Source organism: Pleurodeles waltl, chromosome 11 (genome assembly GCF_031143425.1).
Source record: "Pleurodeles waltl isolate 20211129_DDA chromosome 11, aPleWal1.hap1.20221129, whole genome shotgun sequence".
Taxonomy (NCBI): Eukaryota; Metazoa; Chordata; class Amphibia; order Caudata; family Salamandridae; genus Pleurodeles; species Pleurodeles waltl.
In genome coordinates, this window is record NC_090450.1 from 528,729,482 (window position 1) to 528,749,883 (window position 20,402).

General features: G+C 40.4%; 1 protein-coding gene across 2 annotated transcripts in view; it reads left to right on the top strand.

Moving 5' to 3' along the window:
- The window catches only part of ATR (ATR serine/threonine kinase), a 488,241-nt gene that overhangs the window by 377,139 nt on the left and 90,700 nt on the right, over positions 1-20,402 (top strand). For both annotated transcript variants that reach the window (XM_069213920.1, XM_069213921.1), the window contains exons 37-39: positions 4,112-4,209; positions 7,367-7,599; positions 10,533-10,667. In XM_069213920.1, the coding sequence (XP_069070021.1) occupies positions 4,112-4,209; positions 7,367-7,599; positions 10,533-10,667 (466 nt within the window). The remainder of the gene's footprint in view (positions 1-4,111; positions 4,210-7,366; positions 7,600-10,532; positions 10,668-20,402) is intronic.

Consider the following 20,402-nt stretch of genomic DNA (forward strand, 5'->3'; position numbering starts at 1 on the left):
AGGTCGTCCTAAGACCTAATCCAAAATTTTTACCAAAAGTTATTTCACCGTTCCATCTAAATCAAACGGTAGAACTACCAGTTTTTTTCCCACAGCCAGATTCTGTGGCTGAAAGAGCACTACATACATTAGATGTCAAAAGAGCATTAATGTACTACATTGACAGAACAAAGAACATCAGAAAGACTAAACAGCTATTTATTGCATTCCAAAAACCTCATGCAGGTAACCCAATATCAAAACAAGGTATAGCCAGATGGATAGTTAAATGCATCCAAATCTGCTACCTTAAAGCAAAAAGACAACTGCCCATTACTCCCAGGGCACATTCAACAAGGAAAAAAGGTGCTTCAATGGCCTTTTTAGGAAACATCCCAATGCATGAAATATGTAAGGCAGCCACATGGTCTACGCCTCACACATTCACCAAACACTACTGTATAGATGTGCTATCCGCACAACAAGCTACAGTAGGTCAAGCTGTATTAAGAACTCTATTTCAGACAACTTCTACTCCTACAGGCTAAACCACCGCTTATGGGGAAATAACTGCTTACTAGTCTATGCAGAACATGTGTATCTACAGCGACAGATGCCATCGAACTGAAAATGTCACTTACCCAGTGTACATCTGTTCGTGGCATCAGTCGCTGAGATTCACATGTGCCCACCCACCTCCCCGGGAGCCTGTAGCAGTTCAGAAGTTACCTTCAATTTTGTACATTTGTATATATATTATTTAAACCTTTAATAGGTACATACTTACACATTTCATTGCGCGGGCACTATTACTATAGTACAACTCCTACCTCACCCTCTGCGGGGAAAACAATCGAAGATGGAGTCGACGCCCATGCGCAATGAGCACAGAAGGAGGAGTCACTCGGTCCCGTGACTCGAAAACACTTCTTCGAAGAAAAACAACTTGTAACACTCCGACCCAACACCAGATGGCGAGCTATTGCAGAACATGTGAATCTCAGCGACTGATGCCACGAACAGATGTACACTGGGTAAGTGACATTTTCATTCTAGAGGCCATACCATAGGCCAGGAGGGTCAGCAAATTCCTGGCACTCTCAGCACACTTCTCTACACTACTCTCTACGCGGCCAAGCTGGTCCTCTGGGCACATGCCTCCTTCCTTCTGAAGGTTGCGACTCCCTTCCATGTAGGCCAGTATGTCACCCTGCCTACCTTCTTTGCTCCGCCTTACCCCTCCAAAGAGAAGGAGATACTCCACCATTTGTGCCCCAAAAGAGTGTTGTCGTTCTACCTTGATCGCACAAAAGGGCTCTGCGTGGATGATCAACTCTTCATGGGGTACGTTGAAGCTAAGAAAGGGAAGTTTGTGCAGAATTTGACCATCTCAAGATGGATAGTACTCTGTATAAAGATCTGCTACGCATTGACCAAGGAGCAGCCCCCTGGCGGTTTGCGTGATCATTCCACCAGAGCTTAGGCTGCGGCCACTGTTTTACCCTTGGAGTCTCTGTACTGGACTAGCAGCAGCATGGACATCCTTGCACATGTTAACTAGACACCACAATATGGATAGTCTGGTATGTTGCAATGGGCACATCAGCATTCGGTCCTGCATTACTTTGTGGTTTATATTGGCTTCACAGACCCGCCTCCGGGGAGGCATTGCTTTTGTATCTATTCTGAGGTAAGGAATCTTTGGCTAGAAATCTCTGTCAGATGAACAAATTAATTCCCTTCAATAACGCCTATACTTTATGTAGCCGCAGATTCCTTACTGATCCTCCCTGCTCTGCTACATAATTGCAGTAAGAGGGACACCCTTCTCAGGGCCTTAGTTTTCCACACCAGTGGTCAGTTGTCATCCTGGCTCTGCAATTCTGGCATGGAAAATTGCAAAAATAACTAATGTCAGGTGCCAAGCATGTCACTTCAGGCGTAGCCTATGCAAAGCCAAACTATGCACCAACCGGCATGCAGGGGTGCTGCTCAAAAACTTCTGCACCTAGTCTGACGCCTGAGGATTATTCTAAGGGAGGGAGTCTGCGGCTAGATAGTCTCTATCATATAACACGTTACCAAAGGTAAATAAAATGTTCTTTATGTTCTGATCAGTTGCATTGCATATCGTACAGCGTGAATATCCACTTCATAGAGGTAGTCTAAGCTTACTGAGACATCCAGAACAAAAAAAAGGTCCCTGTTGTGCTTCTTGCCTCACAAGAGTGTTGTGCAGTTAATCATGATTAAGCATTCATCCAAAATAATTTTTTAATGAGTGGTTTTGCATGTGGCAGCAATTCCTAGCTTATTTCTTAGAGTACTCAAAGTACTGCTGCTTTATAAAAAAAATAAAAAAAGCTTTTATTGCTAGAAATAGGGCGTTGACAAGTTCAGCAGCTTTTTTATGTGTGCTGTGCTGTGATGTAATGCTTAGGTGCACACTGCAGGCCCTCTTTTTGTTTCGGTACAGAGCAAAACATCTGTGAGTTTCTTTCCCCATGAAGAACAACTGTAAGCTTGATTCTGCACCAACTGAATAGCATAGAACTGCTCACTAACCAAATAGCAAGGTCTTCAATTACAGCACATCACAAGGAGTCCTCATTATGTATCTTATGAAAGTATGTGAAGTGTTCCATAGTGTTAGAGTGAAGAAGGGAAAATATGTATTTGAATGTGGAGGTGACAAGAATTAGCCAACCTCAACTCCCTTGCCAAGACGTGTAGGGCATTTGGATGTGTGAGATACTGGTGAACTTTTTCATATTTGGAGAGTTGATTGGTGCATAGCACCTTAAATGATATTCAGTGCTCAGTACACAGCCAGCGCAAAGGTTGCTTTTAATGAGTTACTAAATATTTTTTGTATGTTCCAATTTTATATATTCAGCCTCACTCCAGATCTTTACTACTGTTCAGGTGCTAGAACTAATGGCCTACGTATCCCATAGGCTTTTACAGTATGTCGAAGGAATTTGTTCCTTGGTAGTGATGCCCCCAAGGGAAACAAGTCAATTTTTGCACAAGATTTTTTGTTTTTATATGATTACTTTTTATTTAATTTGTTATTTCGTAATTTCATCATTCATTCTCTTTAACTCAGAATGTTATTTTTGAATGCATCATCTTGTTACAATTCGGACGAATGAAAATCTAAAATAGTTGGATGGAAATTTTACTTGTAGAACTTTGAAGGCTGAGAGCCTAGAGTGGACTGTAGATAGATTGATTAAAACTGTGATACTATACGAAGATGAACAAACTATAAGAATAAGATAATTCTACTAAGAAATTTGGAAGGTTTGAAAATCCTCATAGTCCATTGGATGAATGTGTGTTGGATGGATGAAAATAATTTTAAGATGCTCTTTATGTATTGTTAAAAAATATTTGTGGTTTTGATTTGATGTTTCATTTATTTAGGGTGTTATCAATGTTATGAATTGAACCATCACCAGAGAACAACTCAGTTTCTGGTCTCTGATGAAAATTCTCTGTATGAGTTTCTGAAGAATCTGTAGTCAATCAGTAGCAATACAAAGCAATACTAATGGTAGAGAGTGCACAATACAAAAATAAATAATATGCAAAATTCTCAGCATCTCGGGTTACCATTTCCAGTCAGATGAGGTTAAATAGTGAACTATGAGGTCTGGCACAATTGAGTGGAAGACCGGGTCTGTGTCAAGGTGGTTCCATTTTAATGATTGTCTAATGTTGGTTCTTTGTTTTGAACCGCCCTGTGCTCCTATCACCAATTCCCTTCATCTCTTTTTAATATTGAATTATAGGCCCTGTCAAAACTGTTTTATTATGTGGTCACTGCTGTTTACGAATAAATATTGGTTGTATAATGAATAGTTGATGCTGATGTCTCTGTCGTGTGTTATGATAATTAAGCACTAAAGAGGTCATCATATAAGTATCTGTGACCTTGAGCAGGCCCAAATTGAACTTTTAGCAGCCTCTCACCAAATTGCACTTTGGCATCCCACTATTTTGTGCTGTACAACTCTGGGAATTTTGATTCTGTTTGAATAGTGAGTGTATGCTCTTATACCTGTAAGTGTGTATGTTAACATCTAAAGTGCATATGTGTTTCTCATTGTCTATTGTGTAATTACAGATCTCTACAATATGGGAACCAGTACATATACCAGTCAATGCCAAGAATGCTGTCACTTTGGCTTGACTTTGGTGCAAAAGTATACGAATGGGACAAAGGTATTGTTTGCTCTTGCAAAGAGTTGAGTAAGAATGATTATATAATGTCTACAAGCAGATACTATTTCTAATAAATGTAATACCTCTTCTCCATGGGATGTTGCAAGGGAAGATCAAGGACCTCAAATTCTAGTGTACCATAGCAATATTTTTGTTGCACCTATGACCTAATACTGTAGCACAATCAATCATTAAACTTATAAAGTATATAATCCACATTAAGTGCCATAGCCAGCGTTTACTTTTTCAGACTCCCACTGTACTCCAGAATATTTGGTTGATATGTCCATTAACAAAAATGATTCTAAACTTGAAATATCAATATTTGTGATCTTAGATCTCCTGAGTTTTAAGCTTTTGTCCCTGCTTCTCGGCAGTCTGAAGTTCCACTTATCATTCATGGTTTTAAATTACACATCACTCTTATTCTACTCCAGGAGAACTAGCCAGTGCTGGGAACTCAGTAGCCTTACAACTATCACAGTTGAATGGTACGGCTGTGGTTTGTTGTTTCATTTGTTCACCTTGTCAAAAAGCAACTGGTCTGCGCTTAATCCTGGACCTTTTCTTTCAACCAAATAATCTATCTGTGTCTTTCTACATATGGCTAGCCCTATGCACATGTTTGCTTAATTGTTAGCTTTGTTTTAGTAGATAGCAGCTATCGGACCTCACATTCCTGTTAAGTCTAAGGTTGTTTGTCAGTATAAACCCTTCTACCAGTATTAAAGGTATGTGTGGAACAGAATAGCCCCTCAGCCATGTTTCAGTAACTGAGAAAGAATTTCATCTGGGCCACTGATTATTTTTTATTTGTTTGAACAAACACCAACTAGATCATCCAGTGAATGGCTTTTTTCTTTCTCTGTTATTGATCATGTACCTATCTGGATCTCAAGTATCAGTACCATTGTTTCATCGCTTTATAGGTTATATTCATCAATAATGTTCAGTTTTAACTAGGCTTGCCCCAAATGCACAATTCTAGTGAATCGGTGATTCTGCAATGCATAGGGACTTCCAAGAGGTTGGCTGGCCTCAATCAGCTTTCAAAGTTTGGCAAATGGTGGTTTATGCTTTTTAAAGTTATTTGATTTGTAAAGGCTTTTAGAACCGTACCATAAGGTGTAGGGGGAGCTTGAGGCAATGCTTCTGAATCAAATACCAACATACAAGGCACCCTCTTATCGAATGCCTTTATGTGCTCTTTAGCAGCCGGTCTGTCGTGCCATTCTGATTGACATATCCGAGTACGGATTCATTTTTTGTGAGACAGTCTCCAAAGAAGGCACCCTCAAGTCTGTTCATGTAGCAGGCTTTCTAGTGATTTCCCTGTCCTCAAAAATCCCTAAAATCCTGTGTTGGAAATGGAGCTTTTGTCATAAGGAGTCCTGTTCCAGTTACAGCTATCATGCGCTGCTTTCGTGTTTGGTGTTATCACCTGGTGAGTTGGCTTGGAATAAAATACCAGTTGAAATCTCCTATATCCCAATAATGTACTACAGATTTTGTCTTTTTAAAATGCTTTCTTTTTGATTGGCCTCCTAATGTTATTGATGAGGAAGGGTAGTGAAAGGTATGCTTCAAAGACAAGTGTGCAAGGGGCTTGATGTTTACCATGTATCTCATATGAGCTGTGATGATTTGGACAGATTGACATGTAGAAGGCGGCACTTATCTCAAAGGTGTAAAATATCTGTGTTTTCCGAATTAATTAAGAAGAAGGTTCTTTGTTTGAGCTGCAGTAATTTTCTCATTGGGTCAAGGACTCTGTAATTGATTCAGCGTTTTTCTGGTAATTTTCAAAATCAAAGTAAAAAAATAAATATTTTGTGAAGTTTCAGAAAGGACACATTATGATAGGCAATCCAGTGAATCGTATAAGCAGGCATAAGAGATCTAGAAGGAAAGTTCTGGACCTAACCAGTTACAAACTTTGTAAATAAGCAAAATAATCCGAAAGTACTTTGAAGGTGGCAGTAAGCCCTACTAGTAGATGGCTCCTAGGTGTGTGCTGCTGCTGCCCGGCAATTGACAGAGATGGTCCAATTGCTCTGCTATCCCATCCAAGTTTTGTTCTGAATTAAAGGCGCCAACCAGTACAGCACAAAGGTGTCCATCTCAGAAAAGAGTCTACAAAAGCAAAGACTTTCCTATTTCAAATCCAGAATGCATAATATGCATTAAAATACCTTCAGCGATGAGCGTGTAGTTATGGCTCACTGGATTGGATCAGATTCTGTAGTGGAGTCTAATACTAATGCTTGTAGCACATTATTAGCCTTTATTACGACCCTTGGATAATTACCAGTCAGGCTGAAAACTTCACTGCCTGAAGTGTGCATACGATTTCATGGATGTTTCCAAGTATGTATGTATTCAGTCTATATACAAAGTAGGCCATGTATTTCAAGAATGTTTATATTACCTCTGTGCCAATTCTAGTGTTAATACCTTAGCACAAATATTTCAACACTCCACTGAAATTCACCAAAAATTATTTTACCTTTTTCTAACTAAATAGACAAGTAACAGAGTTCCTATGTTCCTTCACAAAGGAATTTTCTGTATTTTATGTGTTCCTCTAATGCATAGCTTTTACTCTGTAAGTAACATATTTCTGGATGCTTTAGTACTGCTTTGTGAATAACAGCTGTTGATAGTATTGATTGTGTAAGAATCATACCAATGAGTGCCCTCCAAATAATTCATTATAATCATTGATATCCATGAGACCGAATTAATATGTTTCATTTGCGAACAGATGAGGGAATGTCAGACTGGACCGCCAATGCAAGCAGGCTAAGCATTAAAGTGCCAAGAATCCTTCTACGTATTAGTAGCGCTTTACAAAATCCCTACAAAATCCATGGAAAAGTCTGCCCTTGCAATCTTACTCTCTTTGATTCCGCTAGCGGGTCTATGCTCAAGCTTTTCTTGACTCTGTCTGAAATCCATTCCATTGCCTGGATCAACAATGTTTCCTTTAGTAGGCAGCAACAATGTTTGAATGATGAGTAAATAGTTTTGGCAGCTTAGTATCTCTTCCATGGGTTTTCTGTTCATTAGTCGAATTCAAGGTAGTAGAAAAGAAAAATATGAAAATATTTTAGAAAGTTTGAGGATGGTGCGCTCACATCTCATTTTATGTTTTCAGCTGGTCGCCCAGATCGCTTGCAGATGCGAACAGATTTGGTGAAGATAAACAAAGTGATCACAGAGCATACAAATCACTTAGCGCCTTACCAGTTTCTCACTGCATTCTCCCAGTTGATTTCCCGAATCTGCCACTCCCATGATGAGGTGTTTGTGGTGTTAATGGCAATAATTGCAAAAGTTTTCCTGGCCTTCCCTCAGCAGGCAATGTGGATGATGACCGCTGTATCTAAGGTATGTATTTGGGCAAATAACCTTTTTTTTTTATTTAAGAGATGTTTACATAGGTTTGGAAATGGGTCATCTTGCAAAGCTTTATTCTGTTTGTGGTTACTGGCATTTGGATAGCTGACAGTCTTCAATTAGTGTGGGCATTGAGTACTGGTAAAGTGAATATTCACATTGATTCTAAGGCCACCGTTGCAAGTTTACTTGTGGATGAAGGGGCTCTTTGAAGTGCCTGCTTATTGTCACCAATTCCTGATTTTATTCTCTGTCACACCATGAAACAGTTAGCAAATTGCAATACAGGTCCCACTCATTTAAGACTGTCTGTGGCAGTGAACGTTGACCACTGTAAGGAACCTTTGTAGAGTTCATGGTATGTATAGTTCACCAGCTGACTTTGCACAATGTGTGTATTGTTTATTTTACTTACATATTTAAAAATACTCTTTAGGGGCTAGGTAACATCCCTTGGCCTTTCCCAAACATGGGCATCTTGCTGACATTTGCTGGGCTATAACCAATCTGGTTGCAACATCACTACTGTTTCCAGCATAAAGTGGTTGGTCGTCTGAATTCAGTTAACCCAGATTGTATTACAGTTCCATACACCTTTGATGGCTTTCTTGGTATTTATTCCTACATGGTATTCTGTTGAGGTAGTGCCAATCCATGGTGGAAGCATCTGTCTGAGTGAAGAAATAAGATATTCATCCAATGACTAATTGACCTGCATGAATAAGCATTGTTTTACAGCTCATCGCCCAGTGGACCGAGGATTGGTTTTGCCTGGTCTACTGTTTCTTGGACCACACAGTATCGAATGAGGTGTGGCAGGTGCAAATCATGTGTTTTTGAGATACTGGGGCAATCAGTCGTTACTGAACGTTTTTGTGGTGGGTGCTGTTGTTTATCACTGATGACTTTTGTCATCTAATATTTGTAGTCCAGTTGGACAACCAACTTACTACTTTTTTTTGTAAGTAACACACTGTGGGTATTTGAAGACAATGTTTGTCCAGGAGATGGTACAGGATTTGGAACTCATATACTCTGTGGCACAGGTAAACACCCTCAACCTAAATGTCCATTCAAACACAAATTTTGGAAAATGAATAGATCTGTCATTCCAGGAAAAATGTAAAGCAGTTAAAATTGTTAACAATACAAAATAATACAAGGCCAAAGCTTTTTCTGGTGCCAAGATAGGATTAAAAAAACAATTTTAGCATTTACCCAGTAGGGCACTTGACTTGAGTTTATTATGGGCTTTGTTGACTGCATCTACACAATGGGGCAGCGGTGTTAGTAATAATGTGACCATGTATCAAATTGGTTGCGCGAGTCTGCAGTAGATTCTCAGCAACCCACGATTATAAGCTGAACGAATCAGTTGGTCAGAGCCCAGGTAGCTGTGAGTCTAATAAACATAGCTCTAAAACATAAGTGAGCCAAAAACACAGATTACTTCTTAAACAAGAGTGTGATCCAAATGCGACTATGTGAAACGGTCATTAATAGGTTACTAAATGGGGGGTGAGCGCTTATAATGAAGCAGGAGAGACAGTACAGATGAGGTCCAACCTGGATTCAGAGTGACAGTTCAATACATGGAGATATCTGATGCGAGTGCTGAGCTACCATGCTAAATAGTCAGGGAGCAGACCAATCTGCATGAGTCAAAAACTTGACTGACCGCAGTCATGATTTTTGGTCAACGGTATCATCCCCAGGATGGGAAGCAATGATTAGACCAAGAAACCAGCTCTGACTGAGGAAACTGGGATTTAGAATTAGCATTCAAGTGTGTTTTCAAGTTAATAATACCTGTGAAACCATTAGGGCTAGATAGATCAGAGACTGACCACAGTCAGGCGGATAGTACGTGAAGGCCTACAGTGAAGAGCAAATCTTTGATGTGCCTGTGGCTGAAAGAAATGAATTAGGCTTCCACTAATTATGAGATGGTACCAGAGGAGCTAGTGAGTCAGGGCTGACCGCACACCCAGTTGTGAAATGTTCTTTGCAGGCCCTTAAACATCTGGTCACAAAAGAGTTTTGTGTCAGTCCTGCCGAGCAGAGCTCCAAGGTCTCATGACTAATCAGAAGATCACTCCCTCAAATAGCCTACCCATAGGCATTGATCTGCTGTGCCTTGCTGTTAGTCCTGTTTTCCACACACCAGAAAGGTGAGGTTCCTATTTCAAGGCAGGTTTCTGCACAGGGCTTTTTTAGTTCTTTGGCCTGGTTTTGGAAATAGCAGCATAATCTTGCCAGCATAAAACATTTCTCAGTCAGTGCACACCTTTTGAAGTCCAGACAAAGTGCAAATGTTTGTTTGATGGGACCTATACATATCATGCTTTGGGAAACTGTCAGGAAGTCAGGGCCAACCAAAAATCAAGTTTGTTCAACATGTGCACACACGTTTAATTAGGCAGAATCCTTCTTCCCAAGCTTTCTGGAAAGCGCAAAAAAGCCCCAAAGGGGGATGATAGCAACTGATCATGCAGTATGGACTATCCCTTGCCCAAACCAGGCTCCCTCAGCCAAAGTCTCTTTGTACTAGGGGATGAACAGTATAAAGCAGCACGCCAGGTACTAAGGTATGCAAAAGCTGATGTGTACTCCCTCAATCTGCAGAGCCTTAAGAACAATATTATGAACATTTGAGGCCAAACATGAACAGTGGCTGTGGTGCAGCCTCCATGATCATGCGAGGATGTTCAACCCTTCGTGAAAAGTAGAATTGTTTAGTGGTGTTTGCTTTACATACCTCTGCTGTATATATTCATTTTGCCTTCTTTCAAACAATTGGCAGTGCCCCCCACTCTGAGTCAAAATTTCCTTTCTAGGTAAGTAACTTTCTCAAATGGCTGTTAGTTTGTGAAGTACAACCTGAATTTGCTGCCTAAATATATTTTCATTTTTTTCTTATTCAGTCTTCTTATCCAACTCGTGTAAATCGGTGCAAAGAGATTCTGGAGAAAGCAATACACATGAAAGGCTCCCTAGGAAAATTCATTGGCGATGCGACTCGCCTTACAGACAAACTCCTCGAACTATGTAATAAACCGGTATGTAACAATAATGTAGAAGACAAAGAATTAAACAAATCTTTGAGTGGGTTCATTAGATCGAAAGGTCAAAAGTGTTGTACACTGACAAAGAATTACACGTCAGTGCTCTTGGGAATCTATAACAGTCCTTTGTAAAATCAATACAAGTCAGAAATGTATTCAGGAGAAGTATACATCTGTGTGTGTCAGTTTCTGCTTTTTTGTTAATCTGTCCCTTACTCTTTTATGTAACACTGTGTGGTCTAATTTTTATGATGTTGTTTTGGCAGTAAACAAAACCACTGTGATTAGAACGAGCATAAACAGTACTGCCTGATCAATGTCTATGGTAATGTAAAAGCACTGTTTGGATTTGGCAACAACAGATTCTGTTTTTCTCATGGGTCTGAATCCTGATTTACAAATTTGTGTTTTATTTTATTGAGGAATTGGGAGCCTAGTTTAGAAGAGCGATGTTAGATACAAGTATCAGGATAAGCTACTAAGCTTAGATACTGGGGAGTGTTGCCTTGATGTGAGAGGCAATGGAATTTCGAAGGGACTGGGGGCAGTGTTGTTTAAGAGCAACAAAGGAAATGCTCTGTGTAGTAGTGCATTTTGAGTTATGTTCAGAATTAGAGAGAGTATTGAGGATGTGGCTCCACAGCTTTGCAACCTAGGCTGAGAAGGCTTCCATTTCGTTTTCTGTTTTGAAGTGTCAATGCTACCTGCTGTCCGTACTGCCAGAAGTAACATGTAGGTCTTGATGATGATATAAGTGTGCAAGGAAATGCCATAGTAGACTGATGAAAGTAGAGGTGTTGTGATCCATTTATCATAATTCATCAGTGAGGCAAGATACTGTGACGTGGATTGCTAGAAGATCAGGGATTCAACAATGTTTTAAAAGTATGATTATTTTAATCATAGCTTTCCTTTGTGGGGGAAGAGAAAGTGGATACCTTGCTTTCTGAAACTTCTTTGTGATGTGGGACTTGAAGGAATATTTGCTGTTGATTTAAAAGTTAAATGATTTGGCTTGGCTTACGAGACTGGCATGAAAGCTTCAGAGAGAGCACTGCCTAGAGCTATGTCAAATTGTCAGCTCGTCGGAGTTGAAAATATAATCAATTTTATTTTGATTGCTCTTAAGCTAGGCACTGAACCTAGACATACTGATTGAAATAAAGCACCCCTCAATGTACAGTGCCCCATTGCTTGTCATCTAGGTCTGTGGTATATACATGCTTAGATACATTTCACATGAGGTTCTAATCTCCATGTTTGCTGTATAAATTGTGTGTGTTCTGGGCTTACAAGATACATGTAAGCATATTAGAACCTACTTGATCTACTCATGACACAATTGTTTCTAAAATACATGCCCAGTGGGCAGCTCTGCAACTTAATTGGTTATAAATGCAACTGATTTATTTTATTATAAGTACCAGAAGATCATCAAGGTTTAGTAGCATAAAAGCATCTGTCATTCTAGGCGCTTTTTTCATTCACTCTGTTACCTAAATAAAAACTAAAAATAAAAAAAGAATAATACCAATTGATAGAAAAAAATAAATTAATATGGGTATGTCTCTCCCCCCTCTTTCTTTCTCTCTCTCTCTCCATATATATATATATATTTGAAAACAAATAAAAATATATACACATACATATGCATAACTTTTTATATCTATATATAAGTAGATCAATACATCAATAACATATAACGTGATGAGTGTATGCTTATGGGTTTGTTTTCCTATAATAACATATCTGGCACAATGTGTAAATATAATTATAGCAATTTATGTATAAGTGATTAACTATTAAAATAATGCAGTCAAATATAAATTAAACAATGTGATTGTGTGTCTACATATTTACATATGTTCCTTCCACTGCAAAGAAAGAAAAAAAAAGTAAACTAATCTCCCCAAACCTCACCAGACCACCACTCCATGGCTTATCAAAATACCCCCTACCTCCACTCTGCGATCATCCAAAACCATTTTTAGTTCTATGAACTCCCAAATAACCCTTTCCAAACTCTTTCCTCGTTTATCCATCCTTTATCCTATTCAATCAACGGACATGCTCTCTGACTCATCCTAAACCTCTTTTACTACTATGAACTCCCAAATAATCCTTTCTAAACTCTTCCCGCCTCTATCCATCCTTTATCCTATTTATCCAGGATTACATGATTAGCACTCCCAATAACAATGTATATTTCCCTCTACTAGTCACCACTGATCCAGCTTTGGGTTCCAGGGTAGCTTGCTACTAGTAGTAGTACAAACTTTATTCGACTTTCAACAAGTCATAAAAGTATCAAATATAATACATTTCAAAATATAATAAATACAATTAAATAAATTAAATAGTAAAAGAATAAACCACAAACAGGGTATCTAATATATCGCCCCAATCACAAGTAAAATTACATCACCACCCCCATAGACTTTCTTATCTTTAATACAAAGCATAAAAAATTGGCCAGAGTTACACACATCTCTATAGAGGATAGAACCTGAAGGCAGGCATACGCTGTACGACACTGGGACAAATTGATTGACCTTAAAAGTGGCACTACTAGGCGCTTTCTCTGGTTGGCGTAAAATTTGCAGAATAAGAACCACATGGATTGTAGTTTGAGGTGCCTTTGCGTCATAGGGGCATGCCTTTAGCGTGGTAGACCAATCGTTCATGGTTGGAAAAGATACTAATCGATGAAATATATCTAGCCTTAATCTGGTAAGAACAAAATGATGACGGAGGTTTACCACATTCGCCAAATACGGCTGCATGCCCTCCGCCGACAAAATTATTTGGTTGTGAATGAGGGTGGGCTTTTTTGATTCAGCCTCCCATCGTATATCTTCTAGATACTTTAATGCCAGAACGCTCAGGTCCTTCCTAGATATTTTCCCCAGCGAGGCTGGGTTTGTGTAATAGTCTTTGTTACCCATGTTTTCAAAAAAGGTCATAATATATTTTAACCATGGTACCCTTGCTGAGTATGTTGACTCCATGCAGTCAATCAGAATGGCCTTATTTAATCCAGTGTGTTCCGAGGTCCAGACTTTACGCCATAATAATAATAATGGCTGGATCTTTATCTGATCTGCAATAAAGGGGACCCCCAGTTCCGAGTGGATGATATATGATGATGTACCATTTGGTACCCTCAGAAAATGTCTTAAAAAGTCATTTTCCACCGTCTGTATCGGGTTACAATTAGTATATCCCCACATTCCCGACCCATACATGACGGCCGGAGTGCACTTGGCTTTATAAATCTTTATCATGTTCGGCGGGGTGATCCCCCCAAGCCTTTTGGAAAAAAGCCTTAATGCCATCGTTGTTTTGATCAGCTGTACTCTTTTCATCTTCCTACAGTTAGCCCAAGAACCCTGTTTATCGAACATTGTGCCCAGATAAGAAAAATTTTGCGCAGTTTCAACCCTCCCTTCCGCGATAGTAGTGTTATAAGTCTTGCCGCGCTTCCCTCCACAGTTCATAGTAAAGATTTTGGAGCGATTGACAGTAAGACACAACTGTGACATGTATATAATGCAAGTAGTTAAAAGTTTTTGGAGAGCTATTGGGGTCCTGGCCATTAATACTGCATCGTCTGCATAGAGTAATACCGGGACAGCTCGATTGTCTATTTGGAGTAGATCTTTGCACTTACTGGCCAGTTCTTTTTCTAAGTTATTTATATACATTGAGAACAAAAACAGGGCAAGAACACAACCTTGGCGCACTCCTCTGTATAGACCGAAAGGGCGAGTATATTCCCCTTTTAGCCCATACCTCACTCTTGCTCTGCACCCTGTGTACATTTCACGTATGAATTGAATTATGGCCGGTTCTACCCCCATACTATTTAAGATATCCCATAACTTATCATGTAGTACGCAGTCAAATGCCGATGATAGGTCGATAAAGGCCAAATACAGATTGCCTGCTCTAATCTTATATATACTTTCCAATAATAAGGCTTAAATTTAGGCTTTGCTCCACTGTTCCGATTCCTTCCGAAATCCATACTGGACAGAGGATAAAACATTCTTTTCTTCCGCCCATAATTGCAGCCTGTTCAGGATTATTCTCCCCGCTAGTTTAGCTGTTGTATCCAGCAGGGAGATTGGCCTGTAGCAGGCTGGGTTAAGGCGATCACCCTTTTTATATATTGGAATCTCGCCAAGATGGTAAAGGTCCGCATATACAGATGGCCCTCAATGTCTGTGTCAGTACAGGCTCCCATAGCTCGATATTAGCATTAAATAGATCAATCGGGAAGCCGTCGGGGCCCGGCGCTTTCCCTGGTTTACTTAGTATTATAGCTTCCTCTACCTCCTGAAGACTAAATTGGGGGTTATGATCAAGCGCGGACCTTCCTGTAGGCCTTGAACATGTGTGGGATCTGTGGACTTTATATCGCTAATCAGTGAATATATTTTAGAGAAATGTGCAATCCAGTCCTCTTCAGAAATCGCAATTTCCATCCTGGGGGTGTCTCTATCCCCTAACACAGGAGAGTTTATTGTTTGCCAGAAGAGGATATTATCTTTCATACGACTTGCTGTATGTAGAGTTTCCCACAAGGTTCTTTTCATGATCAGTTTCCTTTTCCTTTCCTTCTTTGCTATCTTGTATTCCTGTCTACGTTTACGTATATCAGTTAAAGACCTTTTTGGGGCACTTAAAGCCTTTTTCAATCTCTTATGTGCTTGTGTACAGTTATGGTCAAACCATTCACTCGCCCTTTTTTTTCCCTATCTTACCGCTTCCAATGGTAAGGGCTTCTTTTATGGCTTGCGTGATCAATGTAAAAGCACTTAAACATCGCCCTGGATCTAGGTTCTCACTTAGACAGTATGCAAAAGCATGATTGCAGTCACATATTAACTGTTTTAACCAAGACTTAGGATCTGTCTGTGACCATTTCAAAGTGTATCCATTGCGCGGCACTAATTCAATATCGTCTACCAGTGTAGTCCTATCCTCCCTAGCTGCTATAAGAGGAGTTAGTGAGAGTTTCAGGCTCTGGGGATAGTGGTCGCTAATTGCGATGTCGTGCAAGGTGTAATTCATAAGGTAGTGTGCAAAGTGGGTTGACATTAGAACATAATCAATCACATTATTCGCACCCCTTCCGTTATACGTTGGTTTGAACTGTGTTTCATCCAAATGTAGTTTGTTTACAAAGGACAGATTATGAGTTTGGGCCAGTAAATTCATTTCGTCTCCTTGAGTATTATGAGAGAAGTGAAGCCTTAGGCCAATACCTTCCGGATCCCAGCCACATACCTTGTCAGAGATTTCTTTACAAGGATGGACATTAAAATCACCACCCCAAATCAGCAAGATCTCACGGTGGTTTTTTTGCACATATTTATTTTAGGTCGTTTCCCATTTCCGTTAAAATATTAGAAAATTCTCCTAGAGCGGCATTGTTGTAAAAATTGATAATGACTAAGTGAGTCTTGTGGTCCAGGTTACTCTCTATCATTTGATAGTACGGACTCGTAAATTGCATCTCTAGGTTCTGTAAGGGTAACTTATTGGAAATAAATGTGCACAGTCCCCCTTCAGGTCTACCACACCTGGACTGCTCGGCAGGAGTATGAAATGTTTTATAGCCGTTAACGTGGGCAGGGCTTAAAAGCCACGTCTCTTGTAAACAAATACATGAGTAATCTTCTATAAAGTTTGCGCAGGTCTCTTTGCCTATCTTATTAGTTAGACCTGCAATGTTCCAGAACAGTAAGGCTACTTCCGCTTTCTGGTTAGAATTACGGTACTGGTCCTTTGGGGAGTGGAGGGGTGTATCGCCACCAGTTGGGTGAGGTATGTTTCTAAGAGCATTACTCTGGTTTAGGTGAGATTGTATCTCATTCCTTATAGGAACCATTGTGTACGGTATACCTTCCTTGTTTAAGTCCGGCCCTGGTGTGTGTACTATCTGGACTACTTCATCAGAGGGAACTAACTGATTCTTATCAAGTCAATCTATGTCTTCTAAAGTTGTAAGGGGATGGAATCTATTGCACCGTGTGAGAGGGTCTAGACTGGATAAAAGTGCTTTTGCTAGTTGTGGGTTGTTAGGATTGTGCCCCAACGGTCTTTGATAAAAAATTAAAAAAAACTAGGGGTAGTAACGAAATTCCTTGGGAGGTAACTTGTCTGGCTCCCAAATCATGAATGATTCTATCCACTAAGTTTGGTGAGCCAAAAGAGAGGACCACACAATCTCCCTCCAGCGCTTTCTTACTGCTTCCTATCCACTTAATTCTTCTGACCATTTTTATGTCATCAAAAAGAACCCTCACCATTCCAGGGCCCAGTCGAGCTCCGATCCAATTAAGGGCCTTATTTCTCAGGGCCGACCATGTTTCTCGCTGTTGATCGTCTATCGGTGGAGCATTGGCCAAGACCACTACGTATGATGTAGCCTCCGGGGGAGATGTAGTGGGTCACTTGGCAGGTATGCGGGATTCGGGGATCTAGTCCTACTAGGTGTGTTCCTCCCTAGATTTAAGTGGGGGTAGGTAGTCGCTGTCCTACGCAGGCCATTGCCTGCTGACTTACATAGTATAGGGTTTGAATCTGTTTGGTCTGAAGGAAAATTGTGTGGTGTGTTCAGGGAGGATGAAGTCCGGGGATTTTGGTTCGAATAAGGTGCTAATGGTTGTGGATGTGACTTGCTCTGGGGGTTTACATTCAAGTGTATACCATTTGACCTATTGTGCAGGGCGGGTTGTATATTATTCTCGTAGTCTGAGGTCAGCGATGTTATTTTAGGGTCCTTAGTTACATGATGCGTGTCTTCCTGTTGTAAAGACTTTATTATTCCAAGACCTGCCTCAAGGCTGCTCTCCACCCCCTTTAGGCGCTCCGACATAGAGTCGGGAGTGGCTCCAATAGATGATTTCAGGGTATTTACTAGCTCGTGAAGATTTATAAGGAGTGATCGAATCGTGTCTCCTGCTAAGCTTGGGGGTTTCTTCCGAGTTAGTTTCTTAGAATGTTTTTTGATTGGGGTGGTTATTAGATCTATCACTGGCATTTTATTTTTGGTCTTATCTACCAAACCCACCTCCGGTTTCCTTGGTCGCTTAGCAACAGGGGATGTTTCATCCAAGGAATAAATTAAATTCGAGGTGTCTTTAATACATCCATTTGAATGCCTTACTTCCCCAAGTTCACTAGATGGGGAATTATTATGCAATTCTACAACCCCTGGTAATTCATGGGATTGGTCTTTAGACGATGACAATTTCCCTTCGACAGTAGCGATTTGTTTATCTATCATTCCCATCGCCCCAGAGATGTATTTTAGTATAGATGTGCTGTCTTTTAAATTTGTTTAGTTATTTAATTTTGAATGCTTCCTTTTACCCATGTTTTACGTAATGTCAGGTTACCTGTGAAAAATAATAAGAATGCGGGAATGTCAGCTAAAATTGTCTGGGTAGAAGAAACCGCTCTGCTGGATAACCCTAGTTCAACGGTTGAACACAAGGGCTCTACGATACGCAGTTCCCAGCTTGCTCAGGGTTCTGTTGTTATATGTGGAGAACAGCCTCCCTTAGTGGAGTATCTTGGGGTAACCCTGGGCCTTCCCCGCCCTATCTGGCTGCGCAGGGCGGAAGAAAACGTTCACTGTCCAAAATAAATGGGGTACTTTCAATCCTTTACTTTTGGCCTTAGATCGCAGGATTTAAAGGCGCTTGTCCCTGGGAGGCCAAACCGAAGATTAAAGAGGGGGGGCCCAGCCCAGCCTCTTCCTGGCGAGGACAGGTGAAGGACGGGCCCGGGCTTCGCCCGGGCGCGTCCCGCACAGCGGATGCGCTTCCTTGTTGAAATAGGGCCTCGTGCCCAATCAGAGCGTTCCCGCTCTCAGGATTCGAAAATTAAAGAGCTCCTGCCCCCTCGCAGTCGCACAGCGCGTCCTGCGGCAGCGCTTCCTTGTTGAAATAGGGCCTCGCACCCAATCAGAGCGTTCCCGCTCTCAGGATTCGAAAATTAAAGGGCTCCTGCCCCCTCGCAGTCACACAGCGCGTCTACTAGCCGAAAAGCGATTCAACGCCTTATCAGGGGTAGTAAGCAATATATAAATGATTCTCTTTCAGGGATTTGTAACAGCTATTTGTGTACCCTAAATCGCTTCACTTATGTTTGGTACCCCAAAAAGCTTTACAAGTAACAGACACTCCCCTTTATTTTTATTACACATACATTTCTTTTCTTTTTTTTTTTTTTCTTTTTTTTTAGCTGAACACATATCAGGAAATTCCTTACTGAGAGAGAGACAATTGCATTCTTCTTTTAAGCTTGCTGCCTGGCAAAACAGTGGCTCAAGGCACTGCATTGCCCCTTGCCTCAGGTCTTCTTTTCTGCTCTATGCAGTTGGAACTTTGAAAACTTGGCTTATTTTTATAAACCTTCTCAAACACAGGAGACATCTTGCTGTCATGGTTAGTAAAGGTCCCCTCATTTTGCCAAGAAGGACTGAAAATAACTTGCGTGCTCTTGTGTATCTTATTCTCTCCTGACAATCACACTGCTCAAGTGGGACAAGTTTGTCAGACAATGTCCAGGAAGACACTGAAAGCCAAGAAAGGAACCTGCCTTGTAATTAGAAAAAAATGTAAGAGCCTCTCAGCGTCTGTAGGTCATGCTTGCCAGTTAATAATAAAGCATCTGTAAGCTACAGCATCCACCTCAGGGCTCTGTATATCTGATGTTGAAGGGAACCTTGACATACCATACCATGGAAAATGTGACGAAAATGGCCCTATCACAAAATTGAGGGATGTTTAGAAGAATGAGGAAATGGGGCACATCCTGGTTCTACAAGCTAGGGAAAAAGTGAGTAAAAATGCCACCAAAGCTATCAAAGATCCCTTAGGTATATGACAGCTTGAGCAAAAGAAGATTATGCAGCTCTTCCAAGGGTATTGTGGTGAACTATATACGTAAGAGGGCACAGCATCAGAAATTCATAACTCAAGTGTCCCCAAATATACTTACAAACATTGAGAGACAGATACTTGATACACCCTTTCCCGCCCCAAAATTATTCAAGCAATCAGTGCACTTGCTATGGGTAAAGAGGCAGACCCGGATGCAAGTCACTCTGAATTGTGTAAAACCTTTGAAGATATTTTAGTACCTTGCTTTATGGAATTAATTAATTTCATTGATACTGGTGGTGATCCAGCTTCTTTTTTTTTCTTCTTAGTGCGAATCCTTTATATCCATATTTCCCAAAAAAGGGAAAAGGTCCCCAGACTTGCTTTTCTTACCGTCCTATATCTTTAAACAATTGCAATGCTAAAATGTATTAAAAATCTTGCACATCTCATCGCTCCAAGAATATCAAACTGGATAGAGAATATATAGCATGTAGCTGACCCCCAAAGTAGCAACCAACGAACATACGAATTTGGCCTTTTCAATATTTGGCTTTGCAAGGAACTTTGGCATTCCATAGAGGTGATCTTGCTATATGTGGAGAAGGCTTTTGACAGGTCTCCTGGCTTTCTCTCTAGGGGATGCTAACTAATATCAGGTTTGGGCTAAGAAGGTTTCGTAAGATTAAGATACTGTATAGAAATTTGTCTGCTAGAATATAAAGCACTGGGTGTACTTCAGACAAGATATTTATTGGTAGAGGCACCCACAGGGCTGCCCTCTTTCTTCACTTTTATTTGCTTTATACTTAAAAACTTACTTGAGGCA